The sequence below is a fragment of the Haliaeetus albicilla genome, chromosome 6 (genome assembly GCF_947461875.1).
Source record: "Haliaeetus albicilla chromosome 6, bHalAlb1.1, whole genome shotgun sequence".
In the NCBI taxonomy this organism is placed as follows: domain Eukaryota; kingdom Metazoa; phylum Chordata; class Aves; order Accipitriformes; family Accipitridae; genus Haliaeetus; species Haliaeetus albicilla.
The window spans coordinates 42,055,462-42,079,607 of NC_091488.1; the positions used below are offsets into that span (position 1 = coordinate 42,055,462).

General features: G+C 49.0%; 1 protein-coding gene across 1 annotated transcript in view; it reads left to right on the plus strand.

Annotated features, from left to right (window-relative positions):
• The window catches only part of GAP43 (growth associated protein 43), a 61,135-nt gene extending 42,501 nt beyond the window's left edge, over positions 1-18,634 (plus strand). The window contains exon 3 of the mRNA XM_069785804.1: positions 12,629-18,634. Within this exon, the coding sequence (XP_069641905.1) occupies positions 12,629-12,717 (89 nt within the window). The 3' untranslated portion in view covers positions 12,718-18,634. The remainder of the gene's footprint in view (positions 1-12,628) is intronic.
• Positions 18,635-24,146: the final 5,512 nt, after the last annotated feature.

Consider the following 24,146-nt stretch of genomic DNA (forward strand, 5'->3'; position numbering starts at 1 on the left):
ATACAAGCAGCACTTCTGTCTGGCCCTTTGTCTGCATTCACAGTCCATTATTCAACTACTACACCAGGGATCCAGATGGTGAAAGCACAGGGAAAGAAGTAACTTCTTTATTGCCAAACAGTGAGCAGGCATGACTGTCGCCTAGATCTCCTAACCTTGTACCACACCTGCTCGGTCCTGCACCCGTCCCACAGTACAGCTCCTAGGGTTCGGCGTGGACATCCAGGGTGCTGCAGGTTTGCAGGTCAGTGGGGCTGGTGGGTGTTTGAGAGATCCTTCAGCAGTGTGAACGGTTTTGGAACATGCCTTTAATCTTATCTGTGGGGGTGAAAGTACTCTTTGCACAAACCTGTCCCAGTACTGATGCCAAGCCTTTGTTGGGAGACTTCAGTGTCGCCAAACGTGGCGTTGGGCACAGGGATGGAACTTGACCTCTTGTCCATGACACAACCTCTCCCAAACACACCTGAGGCCCAGCAGGAAGGCAGAGGGAAGAAAGGCACAGCACTGCTACTGAGCAGCACTGCTTCTCTGGAGGAACAGCAGACTTCAGTCTCAAGAAATAGTAACTCAGCACTGTTCACTGCACTCAATAAAGAGACACAAAATGAAAAAGAAAACGTTTCTTTGTGCCTCAAGCTAGAAACCTTCTTCATGGCTGAAGCCAAATGACTATGAGAAAGATGGATGGAGTCACTGATTTTTACAGCAGGGAACAAGGAGAAAATTCCAGGCATTCCTAACTGATGTAGCGTGCAACTACTTCTTGTCCTCATTTCTAGCCAATCATATGTATGTGTTTATACCAAACAGAGGAGTCAAGCCTAGTTGCCTTTCAAACCACCTCCATGCAGGGCTTCTGAGTGCTGCTGGGCTGGAATTTTTCTGTAAAACTTCCCCCCCCCGCCACTGAAGGACCCTTTAATTTGTCAAAACCAAACATAGTGTACCAGTACCAGGAATGATGGGATTTGTACATTAAAGTAGTAAGAGAAGTCTTTGCCTGCTTTTAATGTAGCTAGCATGTGAGGGTCAGGTATTCCCTGAATGGGATGAAAGACAAGACGGGCCCATGCCTTACCCTAGGAAGCTGAAATCCAGTGAGCTTTGCAAGCAAGCCATTGGGTTGCTGCATGAAATTTCCCCTGATCCCTCCTGCTGGAGCTGTTCTACTTTGTATAAATTATTTATTATTTGCTGGAGCCAGGATGTGGAGTTTGTTCTCCCCCATTCCAGATGAGTGCCCTCACCACTGGTCTACAGAGTCAATGTTTTCCTCTGGCCCAATGAATATTTAATGATTTATGAAAGTGGAACAGCTCCAGCAGGAGAGGAAGAGTAGGAGAGATGTGTTCATTCACGCGGATATCTCACAACATCGCTCTGCGACCAGCAGGCAAGACCTGAGCCAAGGACCTTTACAGCAAATAAAATCAGGCAGAGGACCAGGGGAGACAACATGAGCGCAGAATGGTGGGATGCCAATTCCTATGCCTCAGTGCAATTTGAGAGTAGTTCTGGCCCGGTGTGTTCATGCCTCAGATAAAGCCCTCTTCTGTGACAGCCATTGTCAAAATGATGGTGCCCAAGCCAAAAGTATGGGCTGTTCCACCTTGGCCAAAAATTTAGAAATTCTGCAGGTAGGAGCTGTGGTGACTCACAGCCTCCGTGGACCCGTGCAGAGCTAGGCTTCATAGCAAATTTTGGCTACTCATGCGATGGCGGAGAAGCAGCTATTGCTTGGCCCCAAAGCCGAGCCAGGGCTGGCTTGGGCTGGCAGCATCAGCAAGGGGACAACCACAGCTGTGCTGAAATGTCCTTTGGTGAGGGAGAGAAGCCTTGTCATCGTAGGCTAGCTCAGCAAAGGCCTCTCTTAGCAAAGGTCTGTCTTAGCACCCCATAAGGGTCATTTTTTTTCCACTGTAGTGGACAGTACTGAAGAGCTTTGACTTTGCCATTGCCAACCCAGACATACCTGCTGCTCCAGGGTGTTAGGTGATGCAACCTGGCCTCGTGCCACCACGGCACGGCTGGCGGTGCATGGGGCTGCCTCGCTGTGCCCCTACAAGGTCTCCCCAGCATTTGCAGGTGCCTCACTGGGTGCCCTCATGTCAAGGCCGAATTCATTACCCGCCTGATTGAACTGTTCTTGTGAAAAGCCAATTAAACTGAGATGGCTACTGTGGGACAGCTGCACCAGTTCGCTTGGCGCAGTGCTCAGAAAGTTCAGAGGCTGGAAAGTCCCTCCCAAAACAGCAGAAGGTTGAGTAAAAAAAAAAAAAATCCCAGATTTTAATTAAAATCAGAATTACCGGTGCTAGCTGCTGCCACCTTCGCAGGGAAGACTGCTGCTGTCAACGAGAGTGCTCGTGAAAGGTTTTCCAGGCAGCTCTCTCCTTCCTCCCTGCTGTGCAGCCCAGCTCACTGAAAATGGCCAGCACCAGGCGCAGGGCTGCCCTACACCCTCCTTTCCCTTAGGGCTGAGCACGTACTGGGCAAGCATCACCGCACCTCTGGTCACAGAGGTTTCTTGGAGTGGAAGAGGCGACTATGCAGTCCGACCTCCCACCTTAAGTCAAGCTGTGGTTTTTCACCTCCCAACCCTTCAGCTTTCTCACAGGCACCCAAGGGATGAGGCGACAGATCGAGGAGGATCTGGCCTTTGCAGTGTAAGCTAGGGAAAGCGTCCAGCTGCCCACCCAGTTTTGCAGGATGGGTGCCGTGAGTCCTGATCTTTCCATCCCTGGAGGGCTACGATTAAGTGGTCCCAGACAGGGGATTTTGGGCAAAAAGGAGGGTTGCTCTGCACCAGCAATGCCACTCTGCATTGTCTCAAAGTGGGCATTTCCCCATAAGTGCTTATAGTTCAAAATGCCTCTTTCTATGTCTGGGCTGTCATAATGCATGTGACGACCTCCTCAAGTTGAAACGAAAAGCAAAGGCCCCCAGGAGCTTCAGTGGGTACAGCATTAAGCCTGAACCGCCTCCTGGAGAGCAGCGGCTGTGTTTCAGTGTCCATTCTGCACAAAACACATTGGGATCCTACATGTGTGCACACCAGCTATGCGTATGGGAAATATTAGTAATAATACGGTGGTGTTGATGTTGCACCTGCTGGGGATGGTTGTGAACAATATGGCTGTGGAACACGTGACAACAGGCACTTAATTCATTTTAGCATCCAATTTGCAGAGCCTTGGTGTATGATGATGGACAGAAACGAAATAATGATCTCTAAATGAAATTTCTCCTTCATTTAAACACAAAACGGGAAGATGGGAAAAGGAAGAAAAAGAGACATTTTATATCCTCTCCTTGATTGTAATTCCCTGCCTTCAGCTAGATCAATATCATTTCTGCTGGAGATGGAGGCTGCCTCTGGTTTCCATGGCAATCTGGTTGTTGGAGGCTTGCAGGCTCCATGAATCCCCAATTTATCAGCCTTCTAGGCTTTAATAATGGAGACCAGCAGTCAGGCAGCTTATGAATGGCACACGTCTTTTGGGCTGGGGGAAGGGAGGCGGGAGCATGGTTTGTAGTAAGGGCTGCAGCAATTTGTTTTCCTGCCACTGACAGCTGAGGGGAGGAGTGGTGCATTAATTCTGGATGCACTGAAGGAATTTCTAGACCTTTTTCCTGCAATTAGGGAAGATTTCCTCCTCTGGCCTCTTTTCCCTGGCCATCTTTGCCGGGGCAGGGGAGGAGAGGAGCCTCACAGCTGGTCCTGTGTGATGAGGTGGGAGTGGTAGATGGAGAACTCAAAGGCTCTAGCACTCTGCACGTTTCCTTCCTCTCCTTAACCCTCTTTATTTCAGGATCAGCAGTGCGTGAATGCCAGCAGTCTGCCACAGTTTTCGGTTCATTTTTATCCCCCTACTGATCCTACCACAATTGCCAGGCTGATCAGCAGAGCTGTAAGATGGGCAAACCTCTGAGGATCTGATGTGTCTATCAAACTTCTGTCACTTGCTGTGCATCTGCCAGGCCTCTCCAAACCCAGACCTCCATCCCCAAAGTGCTGTAAGCTTCACTCCCTGAATTAATTACTTTGCTAGAAATGTCTTGGCTGCACAGGAATCGCTATCAGTCACTTCAATAAGGCTGCATTTTGCTCATTTGGCCATGATCTACTCAGGGTGTTTCCATTTCTTCTTATCTTTCCTCTGATTTCTCCCCTATGGTCTCACACGGCAGCCACCCTAGAGAGGCTAAAGAATGAATGGATAGGTCTTACCAAGACTTTGTTCTTCTGGCCCCTCACATGCCCTCTGTTTCTAAACCATCCTCCAGAACTTAACCCAGCAAGGGGGAAAAGATGGGTTACACAAAATACTACTGTTGCACGAGATGGGGACATCCTGTGTTCCAGCATGTATGCCAAGAGCAGCTGCCAACTGTTAGATTCCACAGCTGGAAGCAAGTAAAAAACCTCTATATTCAAGCTGTTCAAATCACAAGGTATTTAAGGAATTAAAAAGAGTAGCCTCTCTGGTCTGCAGGACCCATGTGAAATAACAGGGGCAGAGGAGGAGAAAAGTAAAGAACAACTTGTGGGTTATTTCTTCTTAGGTTTTTCTCAGGTGAGGTAATGAAAGCCTTTCTTCTACCTGCCTTCCTGTGATGGTTTGGGGTGAGGTGTGTTGCTGAGATGGCCGCATATCCAGTTTTGGCCTGAAATTAGGACTTTGTGGAACTTCAGAAATCATGGGACTAAGGCATCACACCTATGAAAGTGCTGCTGTGTGCAGAGTGACTGGTTGAGATGGTGGAATGAAGAGCCAAGGTGATTCAGCCTTTGGGGTACACCACAGGCTTTTGTGTGACCACAGCCCAGTTCGTCATACTTTGCTCACTCTAAAATACAGATAAAAGCCTTTGCTTTCTTCACTGGGATGGCACAAGGATTACATACCTCCATGACTGTGAGTTAGGCCATTGTTGGGGTGATGAAGACCAGATAAATACTTGCATTGCTGGCCGCCTGTAGCAATTTGGGAAGGTCACAATGGAGACAGCTCTTGAAGTTCACAATGGTCTGGGATCATCATAAATGTATGATCTGGATATTATAGCCTGTTTTATCTCATATATCCAGTGTAATCTGCATATTGTATCTAAAAAACCCAATACACTACCTTGCTGGAAAGTCAAGCAGTAGATAATGAAGAACTGTCATCTGAATGTCTGCAGAGGCATCTTTGACTTTTCTCTCACACTTTTTGGGGAGATGGAGAGGCTGGTAGGTTGGAACCTCTCCTGAAGGGAGCCTTTCTGCTCCAGCAGGGCAGCTGAGCAACTGATTGGGAATCAGATCAGCTCTGACCCCAGCTGATGGCTGTAAAGACCCTGCGCAAGTCACTTCCCATTTTTCCACTTCAGGCTCCCTGGCCGTAAAGACCGCGGAGCCTTGGCAGGAGTCTGTCGAGGTCAGCACCTTTGATGCTGTTTGGCAGGAGGCCACTCAATACCAGTGAAAAACATCTGCCTCCAAGGCACCCTCATCCAAAAGGGCTCTTCTACCTCCCCTTCAGCTGCTGTACTATGCAGCCTCCCACTTGCCCACCACTTTCTGGTGCAGCAAAGCATCCCCACGGAAGCACCGTGATGGATGCGAGCACCCTGTCCTCCCTGGAGCTGCATTTGCTTGTAGCAGCGACAGTGGCCAAGAGAGAGGCGTTATTAAAGGAGATCTCACTGTCTGAAAACCTAACCACTGTGGTAGGCTTCTTCCAACCCTAGGTGGATTGCAGTTGCCTGGTTATAGCTACTGTACACAGGAGATTTGGGCAAAAAGTGCCGGTAAGAGGCAGGAATAACTGACCAGCCAGCAGTAGGCAGGTCATTTGTCTGAGCCTTCAGGCCTGGCTGCATCCATCAGTGTGGGAAGGAAACGGCAGCGGAAGAAAGAAGGAGAGCCGCTTCTTTCCCATTCTCTAGGAAGCAAAAATATTTGCAACTGTAGCTGTAACAGGGTTAACACCTCAGGTTCACAAGGAACATCCTCCCTTTTCTCTCTCCACCCTCTTCCTCCACCACTCCCATTTCTCTGGAGACCTCACTGCTCCCTCCCATCAGCCAAAGTTGGGGAGTTTCCATGGCAACCCGGCAGCTGGTGTCTAGACACTGTGAAAGATGCTTCGCAATGGAGCTGCGAGCCCGACTCCCCTCAGCACCCCCTCCCCACCGCCGCGCACCCCGAGCATCTCTGCCACCGCTCCCTCCCTTGCCATCCGCTGCACACACGGATGCCGATGCAGGGTGGGATTTCCGTGGTGGTGCTGGGAGAAGAAAGGCACGGGGCAGGAGGAGAGGGAGAGGAAATCCCTAAGCTACTGGCTCTTCAGCCTGACAAAGCGCAAAGGCAGCTGGGGCGACAGAACTGGGGCTGGCTGTCCTCTGAGGATTTAGCAGGATCAGAAAAAGAGGCAGCCATCCAAGCTTGGACCAAAGTCGTCAGCCATGGGACTGGCAGAAGTTGTTTTTTTTGATCTCTGCTAGAGCAACTGAGATTGGCATACGTGGCGCTGAAACAAAGATGAGGCGGTCCAGGAACAAGAGGCCCAAACTACCATGTATTGTGGCCGTATTCGCCTTTTTGTTTTAACCTTAACAGGCTGCTTTGCCTGCTTCTTTCCTGTAGTTACTGGGCAACTTCCCTGGCCCTCCTGCCTGCTGCTTGCAGTGGGGACGTCCTCCCCACCACCTTGTTGCAGGGTTTGCCAAGGGTATGCAGATCTCCCAGGTGCCAGATGCCCACCAGAACCCCCAGGGCTCCCAGTAACGAGGTGGTACCCTGGGTTTGTCTTTAGCGAGTGAGGGATTCACCAGGGGCTTGGGAGAAATCATGCAAGTCAGTCCCCTGGACCAGATGCAGCCACTCACCTGAAATACCCAATTCCTTCATTTCTCAGTGTTTTACCGGGCAGCATAAGTCTGCCAGTTTTCAGAAGCAGCGAGTGGGGAGGGCGTAGGATTTTAGCGCTGCATATGACGCATTGTAGGGCTGACTGACTGCAATGGGCTAACTTGGATCGGGAAGAGAACTGTATAAGCAACAGCTCTGAACCTGAAGTGCGTCTCGTTTCAGCAGTCTCAGACCTACCATCGTCTGCCTGGAATCGGCTTCTGGCTGGCTAGAAGGACAGATGGATCGGGACAGATGAATCAAGCTGTGAAGCCTGGATCCAAATCTGATCCAAATGTCATTAAAATCAGGAGAGGCTCAGGTCAGGGATTTTAAATGAGGCCTTCCAGTGCTCCTTAGCCTCCAAAAAATGTCTCTAAACAGAGTCATCTCTGGGGCAGTCGAGGTCTGCTTATAATAGGGCAGGAAAACCCAGATTAATATTTTGGAGCAAAGAGGAGACCAGATGAGGCACAGGTTTTCAGTTCCATCTCTGACCAAGCTGTAGTTGGCAGAGGACAGAGGGAGAAAGGAGTGAACATGACAAATGCTACAGAAAGAGCAGCGGCTGAGTAGATCTGGGCAATACTTTAGCGTGAAGGCATGGGAGATTTCTAGCTGCACAATCAATATCAGCAATAATAATGCAAACAGTGGGAAAGCAGCAAAAGCAAAATCCCTGCATCTGTAGTAGAATCCCAGAGTGTTTGTGCAATTTCTCTTCTCTTGGCATCGGCTGTGATAATTTAAAGATCTGCAGTGGAACAGGGACAAAAAGGAAAACAAAACCCAAGCCACCAGCCACAAAAGAAATGATCAGCAGAGAGGTTGCTGCTACTATGGTCATAAGCTGATGTCTGCTCTGATTTAATTAATCTTGGCAAGTCAGATGGGAGCTGGGCAGGTCCCAAGAGACAGTGTTTTACCCGGAAATCCACTCAACCTAATTTCACTAATGTAGGGCAGTGGAGAGACTTGGAGGGGAGCCTGCACGCTTAGCCATTAGAGCACAGTGTAGGCAAAGGCAGCTGGAAGTACCACCATCCAGCAAAACTGCTGCTTGCGTGCCTGCTTCAGCTTTACAGCAACCAGAGCTGCATATGTTCGAGGCGTTTGCTCCGCAGCAGGGCTCACAGACATGACTCTCACTCTTTCCAGGAACTAAACGGAGTGCTGAGGGGCAGGAGCTCTGTAAGACCCTATTTCAGCAAGGGTCTGTAGTTCACTTCCATACCATTCCTCTGCCATGGGCAAGGCAGTTCCCCAGCGGGTACCAGTTGGAGCTGTAGGTATGAAGCACGTCTCTGGTGCAGGTCCTTCAGCTGGGAAGCAAATGCACTTCAGCCTCACCCACCACGAAGCTCTATTGCTTAAGCAATTCTGCAGTCACAGCTTAAGGTTTGTCTGAGGCTGCCCAAAAGGTTTCTCAACTTGGCTGCCCCGTGCAGGGTGCTAGATTGAAGTGAGGTTGGTGGCAGCTCAGCTCACAGATGCCTGCCTCTTTGGCAAAATTATCCCATGCTATAGGATGATTTGGACTGCAGCATAGATTTCAAAGGATTGAAACAAAAGGCAAAGCTGCAAAACAAACTAAAATCTCAAAGCTGGGTCTGGGGGGGACCACAGGATGGGAATAACCAGGAAAAGTGCAAGTGATGACTGATGTGCATTAAAACAACTGTGAGGGTGATGATTGCAAGCACAAACTAGGTGGTTTTTGTTGTTGGTCTTGTTTTGCAGTGGGCTTTTTAGCTTTTTGACCTAGCCATTCCTGCTTTATCTTTGAGGACAGATTTTTATTTTTTTTTTGGCCCCTCCTCAGGCTTCTTTTGCTTCGTATTACAGCTCAGCCTCCTCTCCTGGTCTGTTTCCTCCACACATGCACATGTTGTGTTCTCATTTTGTGAGTTTGGGCCCTTCTTTTTTGCTCTGTAGCTGGAATGCTCTATACAAATGTGTATGTCTCCATTTGGCTTGCTAAAGATGTAGGTGTTCCCAGGCTGAGACTTCTCTTGTCCTAAAGCAGGCATCTGAATAGGTTAGGTTAATAGACTCCTAGAATGTCATGTTTATTTCCACTAATAAGAAAGGGAGCAGAGGGCGAGAAGATCAGCTGTAGATGTCTTTGTGTAGATGTCTGGAGTTAGGCGAGATGTCCATCCACTCCCACTTCAACTTTCCCATTTCATGATCTTGGTGCTGCCCCAGTCCAGGTCCATCTGGAATAAATCACTGCCACCTGCTTGTTCTCTCCCTTGCAAGAGGACACAGGGGACTCTGATCGTGAAGGAGGAGATCTCACAGTGCTGGCATGTTCAGAAGGGAGGCAGCTTTAGACAGATGGAAATTTGGCCACCCAGGATGAAACGCTTTTGTTCCTTGAGCAGGGGACTGAACATTTTGCTTAAATGCCCTGAATTCTCACCTGCTTTTTTGTCACCTTTTACACCTATTCCAACAAAGTGCAAAGTGAGTGTAAAATGCCAAGGCTCTGCAGTTCTGTCTGTATAACTGTATCTGTCCACTACAAACCAACAGGTGTGACAGCCCAGAGTTCAAGGAAGTGGGTAAAAAGCAATGTAAGAAATATCCTCTCTGATGTGTGGAATCCCCAGGATAGCCATTTACTGATCTCCCCAGGGATACCTTGCCCTCCTTTGCTGGGACATTGAAAACTAGGCTGGAGAGAACCCCAGAGAACATACTGCAGAAATAGCCTGCATCAAACAAACCAGTGAAGGGTGAGTCAGATAAACCGTCTCATCTCTCCTCGTGAATCAGAAACTGCTATTAGCTGGCCCTGATGTCAGTAGGGTTGTGCTGCATTGCTCCCATTGCACTGAGAAGCCTCTTCTTTTCACTGCTGTTGTTTAGCAGTGCCACAGCTTGAACTTTATTTTTTGTGCTGAGTTTTTTATCCTTTGTGATATTACTTCTTGCTGAAGTTCATTGTCAAGAGCCTACCACTGTTGGAGCTGGACCCCACTTTTAGCTGCTGATTTAATGTGGGCATCTGTGCAACTTAGCAGTTTGTATGTCTTGGCCAAGGCACTCGGTATCACAGCAGGTATGCAGGACCTCCCAGTGTCTATCACTGCGCCTGCTGCATTATGGGCCCTTCTGTCGTGCTGTCCTGAGGAGGCTGTGGGGACTGCTGGCTACAATCTATGCATATTTTCAGTAGGAAGACACAGAAAGTTTTAAACATAATGAAATACAGTGTCCGGGCTTGTCTGAATCCGCATTACCTATCCTTTGTTGCTCTTCCATCCATCTTGCATTTATGCGTGCAAAAAAACAAATTCTGCCTTACTAGGATCCATCAGAGCCTTATAGCAAAGCATGCTTTGCTGCTGGCTAACGATAGTCTTTTGGCTCCCATTTAGGGGTAGATGTTTGTGCATTAGGATTCTACTCTCGGCTCCATAATTCCATGTGTCTCCTGCTATGAATGCCTTGGAGAAGAGCAGGATTAAAAGGACCCCCCTCCCTCCCCAGTGGAGTGTGATCAAGTCATTCAGAAAAATTAACAAAGCTAGGGCAAGTTGGCCTGCTTCGCCTTCCAATGATACTTGCATCCTATTTTAATCAGTAGCCCATTTTGTCTTTGGTTCATGGTTGTAGCTGTACCATATATAGAAGGAGTCCTTGAGTAGCATTCTGTTTAGCTGTTCAGTGTCAAGGGAAAGAAAGTCCACAGATGTTTTTGCTGACAGTGAGTTTGCAGGTGCAGGGGCTCAGGCCATGGGGATGTTTCCACAGACTTTGTCCTTTTGGAAAATCAGCAGTCAGGACTTACTAAGACAAAAAGTATTTGAAGGTCCAGAAGCAGAGCCTTTAATGAAGATGATTCACGTTAGGAAGTTACACACATCTTAAAGGTGATCTTTATGGAAGTGGTGCCTAGGAACATATTTAAAAGCTAGGCTAAAGAGCCGAGGGGGAGAGGGAAGCAGGAATGCAGCACCTACTGCCAGTGTTGGAAGCAAATACAAGTCTGCCATCTGATGGCATTGAATGGACCAGGCCAAAATGCATAAACCGTGTCAGTAAGGAAAGTTTCACATCCCAATTAGCATTCTCACTAATGCTGAACATGAGTGTGAGGATGCTAATCCTTGCAAACTAAACATTGGCATGTGAACATCCATGTTGTTAAGCTGACAGCATGGGCCATGGTGTGATTTTTGAATAGGCCAACTAGCTTTGCCCCTGACAGCTCCCAAACACAGCCACCCTGTTCTGGAGAGTAAGAGCGTTTAGCCGTATGGACGTGAGCTGTGTGGTGCCAGCTGGCCTCGGGGCCAGAGAGCAGTCCCTGGCCCATTTTATTTGCTGGTATAATGTAATGTGATAGCCCATCAGAGAAGCCAGGAACTGTCCAGGGACCCCACAGTCCTCTCTGAATGACCACCGGAGATACAGTGATGCTACGGAGGTATGTCGAGTGCCAGCATTGAGGTATGTGACATACCAATCTTGTGGTCTGTCCCACAGCACCCAGCCCTTCTTTTCCCTGTTTTTTATCCCAAGTCTGGGCTGATGCCACTTGCTTGGCCTCTCCATGGTCTGTGTGTATGTATGTGTGGGAGTCAGTGAGGAACGGGCAGATTTGGTGATGGAGCAGACCAGCCACTACAGTGCACTAAGACCCTTGTGCATTATTCTACCTTACGGCCCTGGGCGAACCATCACCTTCTCCTGTAAAAAGCAATCCACACGGTGCATAGACCTTAGCGGGGTTTCTGAAGGAGGCCCGGGAACATGGTAGCGTACCCTGATGTAAAGATGATGAGAGATGGTCAGCAGGAACTCAGAGACAGTTAAATCTGTCCTGCTGCAATGAAGGGGCATGGTGTCTGGGGCTGGATGACCCCAGCAATAAGATGGCTCCAGCCTGAGAGGTGCTCCTTTTGTTTGCCTTGTCTCTCTCGGCTGCCTCTGCCTTCCCCTCGGTTCTGATCCCCTGTCTAGTTCATCGTTGTGGGATTGCTCCTAGCATTCATTTTAACTTCTCACGTGAACAGTGTGCCAGAACAAAGTGTCTGATGGACATTCAGACCTAGCCTCCCGTTACACTCATTGCTTCCCCCCGGGGCAGCTCTGCCTTTGAAAGGAGAGCCCAGAAAACCAGAGAGACATGACAACCTCCCGGATAAAGGCTCCCGTTCTTGAAGGCTGGAGACATTTCTCTAGATCTCAGTTTAGCGTAAGAGAAGTCTGAGTTCCAGGTTATAAAATGTTTCCCTCTGGGTCTTGCAAGCTTCAAGTGCGTGTAGGGTTTTCTCTTTGTGAGCTCTTTAAGCCTTGGCTGGGAGGATGCATAGCGGAATTAGGGGGCAACATGCAACAGTGGTTGGCACAGTCAGGGCGTTCAGTAAAAGGGTGCGTGATCTAGCTGATAAGCCAAGAGCTTGATCAGCGCACCTGATGAAATGAATGGTGGTTGCCCGTGACAGCAGCAGCAAGCCAGGCAGCTCCTTCCAGTTGCACGTGCTTTCTGGTGGGGCTGGAGGCGTTTTGTGAGAGCTACACGCTTGCCTGCTGGGCTGAACCCTGACACGTTCTTTCCATGCTGCAGAAATGCCAGGGACTTTGAGAGCTGGGTCACTTTGGGGAGAGAGAAGCCCAAAGCCACGCAGTCCATCATGCGATGGCTGTGTGCACATGCAGGATGCTGTTGCTCATGGCTGACTAACTCTGGACCATCTCTTTCCCCACTAGATGCTGTAGAAGAAACCAAACCTACTGAAAGTGCCCAGCAGGAAGAGGTGAAAGAAGAAGAGAGCAAGGCGGACCAAGAAAATGCCTGAACATTAAGAAATGACTCCCCATTGCCCCTCCCTCCCTCCCCCTATCCTCTATCCTTCCTTCCTACCCCAATCTCGATCTCCCCCCTTCCTGCTCACATCTGTGAGCCTGTCCGTCCCTCTCCCATTCCCACTTAAACCCTTTTTCTCTCTGTGTGGCAAACATTTAAAGAAAAAAAAAAAAAAGCAGGAAAAATCCCAGTCAAACAGTGTGGCTTAAACATTTCTTTGTTTCTTGGTGTTGTTATGGCGAGTTTTTTGGTAATGATGATCCAATCATTTTGGGAAAATTCTTGCACTGTATCAGAGTTCTTTGACCTGGCGCGTGCGTGTGTCTGTCTGCCCACCGCGAGCGCGCTCTCTCTCTCTCCCCCCCCTCTCTCTCTCCTCCAAGTGTGTGTGTGTGCAATGTTACGTTCATCCGAGGAGTCCAGACTTACCGAGTGAGTTAAAACAAAAGAGGAAAAAAGAAATTCCTTTTCTTCCTTTTTCAATGTGATGGAATGAACGAAAGAAAAAAAAAAAAAAAGACCAAACCAAACAAACAAATGAATGAAAAATAATACTAAACCCCAGTTTGTTTTCAGAACTAAAACATCAACAAAAAAATGTGCCAATTAGCGTAACGCTTGGCTCCAGGCTCCTTTTTCAAACTGAACAATAATTATAATAAATGAGAATAATGATCATTAATACCACCGTGTCGCATTTCTATGCTGCCGTACATCCTGCTGGCCTGCGGTCTTTGGTGGGCCGCTTCTTTCGTGGCCCCGCTGTGCTCCTCGGCCACTGGTCAGTGACCGACCGCTCTCCCTGGCACTGCTGAGGGGATTTTTAAGGGAAGCAGGCTTGGATTTTTGAGTGAGGTGTTAGCACCGACTAACATAAGTAATGAATGCAGCCAAATCAGTTTTAGGAAAGGGCAAAATAAGCAGCCCTCTAGGATACCTCTAGGCCCTGATTTGGAGAAGTATGGTGACCTTGGAGGGATGAGCCAGCAGAAGGACCAGCTTTGGTCCATGCTGAAGGTCCGACCCCTGTTGAGGGGTTTACCAAGGGCCATGATGGGACAGGGTCCCGGGGCCTGAGCTCCCCCCGGCAGTGAGGTGATGCTCACCCCATCGGGCTAGAGTTGGAGAAGTCGTTGAGTAGCTTAGCGTGGCCCTCCAAAAACGTTCTGATTGGCAAAGTAAATTGGGCCAGTGCATTGAATAAATAGGCACGTGAGCAGGACAAGGTCTGGTGGTGTAAGAGCCAGTCGACGACACTGAGAAATACCTCACTCCTGCTCCCTGGCAAAACCTGGGATGGTTCACCCAGCTCTAACGAGGGCCAAGGCTTTTAGCTGTTATTCATGGCCTTCCCCTGCAGCCAGCTAAAAGCGTGGCGCAAGGCTGGGCGCCGTGGGCAGAGCACCGATCTCCACCACCGCTTTCCACGGGGTGCGGGATGTTCCCGCGCGCGTCCCAACCGCGCGCCCGCTAGACCCAGCCTGTCCCGGCGGAGGAGCCTGAACAGCCCTCGGGGTCTGCTGCTCTGTTTATGAGCTGCAAGAGCGAACTGCTAAAATACATTCAGTAATAACCGGGCTTCCATAAAAGCCCAGTTATTGCTCTTTCACTGCCCTGATTATTATCATGTGCTTTCCCACCAGCTTGTGCGTGGTTTCCTGGCCACGTTGGCCATGACAGCCAGCGAACCCTGCAGGATTGCCATATGATGCTGCAGGGCCACAATTAAATTGACCTCACAGCAGTAACACCAAAAAGACGGGTCTGCTGACAGCCCCAACGTCCCTTGGTGGCTGATGCTTGGAGTGGCAGCCCCGTGGCCTTCAGAGGGCTGGCTGGCCCTCCCTGCCCTAATCCTTTGTTCTCCTCCATCTCTTTGTTGGAAATAGGGAGAAAAGATGAACAGTGTCTCCTCAGAGATGATTGGTTTGAACGTAGACCGCTCACTGGAAGTGCCATCAAAAACGCATCAGGATTAATTTCCATGTGCTTCCTGGCGTTGTGTAGAAATAAGAGAGAGAGAGAGGGAGGATTTTAAAAAAAGAGAGGGAAAGAGAGAGTGGGAGAGAGATTGGACAGAGATTTATAAAAACAGGGATTAGAGAGAGGAGGGGGGGAAAGATTTTCGAGTGGATAGATGGATGATAGGGAGAGAGAGGGGAGTATAGCTAGAGTAAGAAAGATTAGAGTGAAAAAGATGAGAGAGAGACGGGAAGAAATTAGATAATATGGAGCAATAGATGATTGATAGAGATAGTGAAACGTAGCTAGCTAAAGTAGATTAGACAGACTAAATAGGTAGAAAGATGGGCTGACTGACAGATAGGTATTGTGTCATACTTCATAAACGATATATATGCTAATATTCCCATGTCATGATGGGTGGTAAACCCTGAGACACCTTCCAGCCTGACCTCAATTCAGCAAATGTAGCGCGGACATCAGGCATTGCTTGGACCGTATGTCAGGTCTCACCACCCTGCCCGTTTCTGCCGTGGAAGCGGCAGGGGGGGTGGATGGTGTTTGGGGAGGGAGAGCGCTCTGACGGACACGGGGGGGCCGAGGCGTAGGCAGGAGAGGCGTAGAGTATATGTTTGCTGTTCGTAGCACACGAGGTGCCCAGCCCAGCTCGGACGTTGCAGACGCCCCGTGTCTCTAGCACCGAGTCGAGAGAACTGAGGTTCAGCTCTCAGGATTTGTGGGAGAGGTGTTTGGGAGGAGGCAGGAAGGAGAGAGCACGGTTTTTGTTTAGCCTCATCTCCTGTCATGACCATTTACAAGAGTTTTCTGAAGGACCGTCTTGCCTGTTTCTGCAAAGACCGCGTGGTCTCCCTGCTCTTCTGACTTCAGACCCCAAACTTTTCATCTTGCCTCCACTTTACTATTACTATTTTTAACTTTATACGGAAAACTGCCTCTCATGTCTTCCTGGACATAGGCCTTCCTCCCTCCTCAAAACCCAAACACTTTTCTCTCCCCAGGGATGTTTTATCTTTGTATTTCGCATGTTGCCTCCCCCTTGGCTGATGGTTGGGGCATCGCGCGTGTTTTGTCACCATTCGTAAGAACATACTTTGCCATGTTGCTTAGAGAACAAAGGGTTGGGTTTTGTGTTTTGGTTTTTTCCCCCGCAAAGAGAACGGGATATGTGGTTACCAACTGCAAACCTAAATAATTTAAATACTAATTCCTCTCCCTTGGTTCCAGTTTAAAATGACTAGCTGTAACCAAGCACCCCCCTATCTTTCCTATTGTACCGTGTCCTGATCCTGCCGGAGAGTCAGGGCAAAGAGAGCGTGAGAGAGAGCACACAGACAAATCCTGCCTTGAGCAGGCAGTGGTTTAATGTGTAATACACAAGATTTGTATAGGAAGCTGGGCTGTCTTCAGGGTACAGGAAGAGAGCAGAGAAAAGCATTTGGATTTCCTTGAGTTGCCTCTTCAGCTAGATTTTAAAAGGCTAAAAGGAAACAGTATAAAGGATGCGGCATGGGATGGAAACTGGAAGGAGAACAGGGGTATTTGAGGAATGATTTTTCTAGCAGGATATCAAGTGAGCTAAGCAGCACAAGAGGCAGGAGGTCCCAGAAGTAAAGAGTGGAGCAAAGAGTATCCAGAGGAGTAGTTGGAGCTTTTCTGCTACTCCTGATGCAACAACCAACACGAATTCCCCAGGGAGAATATATCTAATCCTCTCTCCCTGAAGAGGATATAGCTTTGCCTGGAGGTGTCTGTGGTTGTTACTTTATGGATGGAGAGGAAAGGGCATGTCAGAATGACTCACACTGGGAATATGGTGCCTGACCTTACGTACAGAGCTGTGGAAATTCAGAGTCCAAGAGGGGCCTTTTCCATGCCTCTGTAGTAAGATATGCTAGTGATCCACATCAATACTGAATGCTCCTACCAGCTGTAGGCCAGCTCTTGACATTTCACCTCATCTAGACTAAGCCTTGGAAAAGTGTAAAAAAATGCCAACCTAACACCCCCAGTCAATGCAGTAGATCATTCGCATGAATTTGGTCTGCTTTGCAATGCTTGTGGCATCCACAGACTGTCTGCGTTGATGGCATACAAAACCCCACAACCCTTGCAATAGTTGCATCAGCCAAGAAGCTCCACCGTGAGCCACATTCCAAAGGGAGGGGAAGGGCATCCTGCTGAGATCCCTTCAGACCCAGTGTTTTCCAACCCTAAACCCTAATGCAGCCCCGTGAGAGGCCTTAGCTAGAAGGAACTCACCTACGGTGACAACGTAAACACCATTGCTTGGGGAACGTGTTACTCTAAATGAAAGAAGTGGCCATGACTGGATGAGAGGGGTTTAGAAAGAAAGGAAAGAAGAAAGAAAGAAAGAGGGAGTTCCTACCAAACTCTCCCCCGGGAGTTATTTCTTTTTTTTCTGCGGTCTCCAAATGGCAAACTAGAACGTGAGGCTTTTTGTACTAAGGTTTGGTGTTTGTCATAGGTGTCTTAGGAAGGCAACAGAGCGGCTGTGGTTTGCAGAGATGGAGGGAAGGGTCTGAATCAATGTTTTTGTGGCCCCTCTTGGCTAAGAAGTCCGTTCGGTGGTGACCTGCAGCTCAGCAGTGCAAGGGGGGGGTGGCGGGGGGTCCTCTTCCAGGCCTGTGCTCAGATTCCCTGCTTTTCCGCATTGTCACATTAGCACTTTCACTGGATATTTAGAGCACCTCAGGACTGGTTCTCCTCTCGCTCACACCGGGGTAACTCAGGAGTCGCTCCACTGGAACCAGTGGTGTTAATCTGGTGTGAAAATAATGCGAGAGGAGGATTCAACTCCTCGGGGGGGGATTTTCCAGGTCCCCGAGGGGGAAAAAAAATCAATGGGAGTTACATGTCTAACTGCCACTTGTGCCTGTGAAAGTCTGCCCCTTATCTACCCATATGTATATAGGGTACAGTTTTCAGAATAACCTAAGTGACGTGGGCGCTTGAGAGCACGCATTTCACTGGCTTTCAAAGAGACATAAGCTCCTAAGGCCCAGATGTTGAAGGATGTCCAAACTCCTCTCTGCAGCGAATTTGGGGTCTCAGGCCTAAAATTCTCCAGTCATTTTCCAAAATGGAACTGAAGATCATGAGTCATTTAGGTGGTCCTGAAAGCGCTACCCTCTATCCATTTTTCAGGGTGTTGATCTCAGGTCATGTGCGAGCCTGCATTCTTACCTACAATGCTTTATTACTACATTCCTCTGTTGAGCAATACTTGGAAGAAGAGGTGAAGGTCGAGATTTGCAGAACAGGCTAGTGACCCCAGTGGCTCACATCTGGAGTGCCCAACTTGAGAGACACCTCACTGGGGCCCAATCCACAGGTCCCCTGTATTCTCTGAACATCAGGATTCATGTATTACACACCCAGAACCACTGGTCACTTCCAAAAAAAAAAAAAATCCCTGCCTGAGACCTAGACTACTCTCACAAAAGAAAATCCTAGGTGAACCGTTCATCCAATAGCTTGGTTTTTCTGCTCATGCCTGTTCCCAATGAACGAAACACATCCCTGTGCATCACCTAAGCCCTATTTTGAGGAGTTACACTGGCATACAGCTGAAGTAACACAGTAGTAAATCGGGGCCTGAAGAAGGTGGCTACAGCCTAGAGAGTATCAAGAACTGTGACGTGTCTGGAAGCTAATAAGAGCAGAACTTGACGATTAGAGCGGCCCATTTCCGATGCTCTTGTGTGAGGATCTGGAAAGAGTCTCTCACTCATTGTACTTGTGCATTATGAATGTGTCCATCTGCAGAGATCTAATGTACACATATGTCCTGAATATTGTCCTAAGGTTGCAAGCTTCAAAAATGAGCAGAAAACATTCCCGAGAAGTGAGAATAATACAGATGTCTGTATTTGAAAAATTGGTTCAAATAAAGTCTCTCACTTATAGATACGTGTAGTTGTGTGCAATTATTTCTTCCTGGAATAGAAGTTTCTCCCTTGTGTAGGATTTCAATGCTTTTACAAAAATTCTCCTTCCATTCTCCCTTTACCTTCTCAGTCAAGTCCTATTACTGTGGAAAGAAATACTTTCTACTTATTCTGTCCAGGTAAAAACCTATGTTAAAAAGAAAGGGTAAAGTAAAAGGCCTGGTATGTTTTTACTGTTGTTAAATATCTATTGAGGTAGGAGATACAGGCCTGATGCAAGATGTGGTCTCCCCGTGCAAAAGTGCTAGGTATTTATATAATAAGGAACAGACATCACCTGAAAGCAGGCTGAACCAAGGAAAACTGTGCTTCGGCACCATGTATCTGCAATATGTCGACAGCAAAATGCTGGGCCTGGGATGTTGTTCCAAGTAAGGGAATCTGCTTGGGTGTAGAAAGGGTGATGTGGGTCACCATTCAGTAAAGCACTCAGCATGTTTAAGGAAAAGTGAGTACAAAATGGAATACTTTTTTTTTTTTTTTACACAATTAGGCAACCTTGTGCAAGTGTATCTAAAGGTATCAAATTCCTCATGGGATTTAAAGCTTCAGTAGTTCACTGGGAAACTCCAGAAGTTTTTGAGATAGGAATATATATTTCAGCACCTAAGAAGTCCCACCAAGTTATTTCCCTCAGTATCAACTTTGTGCCAAGTTCAATGAAATACGAACAGAGCAGCAATTGCTGCCCAGGCTGGGCTTGGCTGCTGACTTAATGCTGTGCTGTATCTGTCAGCAGCTCAAGAGCAGAGCTGAAATCAAGCATTTTTATCACATCTATTCATCCCAGGAAGCTTTGCAACCGCTATTTAGAAATCACTTGCAACTCATCTCTGAAATACAGCAGCTGGCTTAGCAAGGGCCCAGGAAAATTCCTGATGAGGGTCCAAGGAGCTGCCTGGGAAACAGAGCAGACCTCGGCACCTCACATGGATTCTGGACAAAGTGCCAATTTACAAATGAAAATGACACAATTAGATGTCTGTATTCTTGCATGTAATCATCAGTTGCCCCGTAGCTTCTCCAAAAAAGGCGTGGACTCCAGCTTGTATGCAAACAAATATTTAGCATTCAAAATCAAGTGGTTTCAATTAGCCACATTGCTAGATTGTAGGGCTCAACCCTGGCAGACTGGCTTTGCTTCGGTGGGGCAAAACATCTGTAAAGGGGCAGCCAAGGACCTCCCTCCAAGTAAATGGTGCCTTGGGGTAGCAAGGCTGCCTTGCACTCTTTTATCTTTTACACAGCGGGGGGGGGGGGGGGGGGGGGCAGGAGGCTGAACGGTTGTGCCACGGCACGTGTGTCAGCTAAAACACTCAGCCTAACGTAAATCTCTGCCAGAGACTTTCTGGCCGGGCACACAAAGCTCGTTGCGCGTGCTTTCCAGTGCCACGCTCTTGCCACTGTGAGCTGGAAATAAACTTTCTGCCTGAATTGTACAGAATGGCCCATGACTCACCTTGGGTGTTCGCCCCCCCATTGCCTCTTGGCCCAGGTGAACTCCCTTCCGATTGCTGCTTACGTTCATGGACTGCACCGCCAGCCTTTCCCTAGCGTCTGTGAGACGTGAGTGATGTGTTTCCAATTCCCGTGGTGGTCCCCTGGCTTAGCTGCGAATATGCAGAGGAGACCTCCTCTCCTTGGGGAAACCCCAACAGGAGCGTCAGGTTTTCCTGGTTTTTGACAATGCCAACAGCTTCACGGCAGACTTGCCACCTTCGTTGCCCTACTGAGGTCACTGGCAAAAGACCAGTGTTTCTCATACTATCACTCAGATTTCTAAAAGTCTGCTATCCTTTACCCAGCAGGCAGCATGAAGCACCCTGTAAGAGACCTTTACGATCTCCTAATCTGCTACACTCTGCCCTGTTTTACCATTGTACGCAGAGCTGGCGTCCAGTCCAGTCTGCTGCTCTCTGAAGATGAGCAGAAAAAGCCAGACAAAGGAAATTATGCACTTCTGTACCTAAGATCACTTTTGTTTATTAAAAATGAAATCATTTTTCTCCATGTAGGGCCACTTTTGTTTATTAAAGAGGAAATAACTTTCATTTAGCTTGGCAGGGAACGCTGAACATGAATAATAAGAGAGGCAAGGAAGTAAAAGCCCATTTCTCTCAGAGGAACACCGCTGATTGTAGCTGAGCAGCAGGGTTTGCAGAAAGGTGGTAGCTTGTACGAAACAGACTGCCATAGCTGCGGAAAAGGTCTTGGGGTACTTCAGGCTCTGTAAATGCACCAGCCTGCAACCCAAACTACAAGCTGGGTACAGGTAGAAAAGCAACGCTTCGTGCTTAATTTAATTATGGTAGTTGATTAAGCAGGTTAGGAGTAAAATGTAATTAGCACTTCAGGGGCAACAGGTGGATGCTAAGCCAAGAGAGAGGTAAGATTCATTATCTGTGGTGGGAGAGAGGAAGGGTGGTATAGGTCATCACTGGCTGGATGACAAGGAGGAGTTAATTGGGGTGAACTGAAAACTGCTGGTGAGGTCTCTCTTTACTGAGCCCATCATTATGCTTTTTTTTTTCAGTCTTGAGACGGTCTTCTGAAGGGTTTTGTGGCAATCTTCAGGACCCTGACCCAGAGAGGGAAAAACAGTTTCTCTCATTGGAGGAGAGGTCTAATGGAGAAGGTTCAATTTTTCCCCTCTACACTGGTATGCCCATCCTTGGCCGTTTACCTACAGTCAGTCAGTCTGTGGTTTAAGTTTTGATGAGCCTCATTCAACTCCTGTCTGTGCAGCAGCTCATGTTTAAGTGCAGGGACAATTTCGCTGTGGAGCTTGCCCAGGGTCTGGAAAGGGTCTCTTTCATTCTGAGGCAGACCTGAGCGACTTAGGAACAACACAGCAAAAGCTAAAATTTGATGGTGGCCTAAGGGGGTGCTGGTGCCTAACAGGGGAGACACTGGTGGCTTTGCATGTGAAGGACCAATGTTCCTGGAAGCCATGGAGAAGAAATCCATGAGGAGCAGCCCTGTGAGGGATGACGGGTCACCTCCTCTAGAAGACCAAAAGACAATTCCTGGTTGAAGGCCAGCACCTGGCAAAGGGGTGAGCAGTTTCTGAGCACTGGCACTTTGCCTTCCTGACCTCACCGCTTCTCAGTAGCAAAGAGAGAGGAGACCTACAGCCGTGGGTTGCTGCCCCCAGGCTCCTCTCCATTCATGACAGCCAAGCCTTGTGCCAGGCACCCCACAGGGCATCTTTGAGTGTTGGGGCTGGAAGAGCAGCCTGTGATGCAGGGCGCATAGACTTAAAAGACCTCGTACACTGACTGGTCCCTAGGGAAAAAACCCAAAGACCCCGGGGACATCACCATCCCATCTCATGTCTGAGGGGAGGGTGATGGAGGCTCGCTTGCCACTGTGAGAGACTGAAGGAGTTAATGTCTCAAACATTGTGGTGGGGCAAGTTCGGATTAATGACTAACTCTGCCTAGCAAGGACCCCAGGTGAAAAGAAGCCAATCAGCACCCCTCGGCAACAGGAGGGTGCCCAGCTCCCCACTCTGATGTTCTGAACAGGGCACCTCACCATGCATGGCGAGAGATCACGTCTGCAGGGAAGGGGAAGTTACTCCCCAAATGACCCCCCAAGCTCATCGGTCCAAAGGCTACCTAATTAGCCTAATGAGTTTGAGTGCCCATCTGAAGGAGGGGCAGGGATGATAAAAGGACACAAACCAAAGCCCCAGGTGTGCAAGCCCACTGGAACTGGACCCCTTGGCTGACTGAACCAACGCTGGACCCAGGACTGGTGAAATCTTTCTCTTCTCCCTCTCTCTATCTTGTTTCTCTCTTTTTTCCTTTTCCTTAATCCCTACACCTCATCCCTTTAGACATAAACTGTTGACTAAGTCTGGGGCTAGGAGTGGATCCAGCTGCCCCTAGGCTCCGCATTGAGGAGTTTAGAAAGCAAGGGGGTCTGCTCTGAACCTCGTGACTGAACGGGAGGGATCTCCTATTGTCTTCCCTGAACTGATTCCCAAATAAGCAAGGTCTGTAGTATACGTTTGGTGATGTATGGTCAGCACACGTTACACAGTTTACTGATATAGTTTCATGCCAGTTTTTGTTGTGAGCACACCAGTTCTGGTGGTGAGCAGGCCAATTCTTGGTGTGAGCAAATAAAAATTGAGTTTCGTGAGTTAAAGGATCCCTGGTGTCGTTTCACCTTAACCCTGACCTGGGAATCGGCAAACCTGCGTCATCGTCCTGAGAAATTGGGACGCGGGAGCCGCCGTGGAGCACCGGCGCGCGGGCTGCAGTGGGATGCCGGTGGCCGGGGAGGTCTGGCTCTACGTCGCCGCAGCGGGACGGCCGTGCCGCCGGGCTGTTGGCGTTCCCTGCCTCCCAGCCCCTCGCCGGCGGAGACCCCATTAATAAGGCTTTCCAGCCTGTCACTTCCACGCTGAATCCTTTGAAAGCCGCGCTCCTCTGGGCCCATTAGAGGGAGGAACTGTCTCTGCTGAAACATATGGGGCTGTCAGGCTCTGTCTGGTTGTTGCTCTGAAAGCCGCCGCTGCTCTAGCTGTTTGCTGATGCGGGGGCGGGGGGTAAAAGTCATCTCGAGGAGGCTGTGATGAGGATGGAGGCTTGGTAAGGGGCTGGGGAAAGCTGGGAGGTGAACTGGGAGGGATGCTGGTAAACAGTGTGCCAGTAGGTGATGGGCTGCTGTAGGAGGACATTGGGTTAAAAGCCAGCCAAAGGGCTGCCAGGCAGCTTGGGGGTCGTCTGGCATGCTATGGGGGTGACAGTGGGAAGAGGTACCTCTGAGGACAACTGGCGTAAGCTGGGTGGTGAATATTGGGTAGGTATATAGGGGCAAGCTGCGGCAGCAGAAGACACGGCAGACGGCGGAGATGTTTGGGCTTGTCTGGGGAAGGAGAGGATGGCAGCAGTGCCGGGTGGCTCTATGGGGACGGTGCAAAAGGGGGGGCTTTGGAAAGCATCATGAGGTCGCAGCAGCCTGGAAGTTGCTAGGTGCATTCCTGACATCGCCTGAATGCCGCTGGAGTTTCTCATTAACCAGCGCACCCGCCCCCCCCCCAGCTCCATTTGCAGAGGCTGAAGAGGATTTAATGGAGTCCCTTGACTTTTTCCTCTGAAATATTCATAGGTTTTAGCAGTCCATTTCATGCTCACCTCCTCCTCCATTAGAGAGCATCGAAGAGGGACTGGGTGGAAAAGTACGCTGCCGTGGAGCCGGGGAGACAGATAAAAGGACCTGTGGCTCTGACCAGAGGCTGCTGGGAAGCAATCCGCTCCCGGGCTGCTCCCTGTCCCTCTCACCAGGCCCGCAAAATGACTCGAAATGAGCCCTGGGCAGCATGCACAGGGAGGTGATTAATACAGTGGGAAAGGAAGGAAACCAATTAAGCGGAGAGCGCTGTCTGGAGTTGCTGCCCCCCACCCCTGTCACACACATACACCCCACGTCTGTCTCCCTGCCCGTCTTCATAATATGC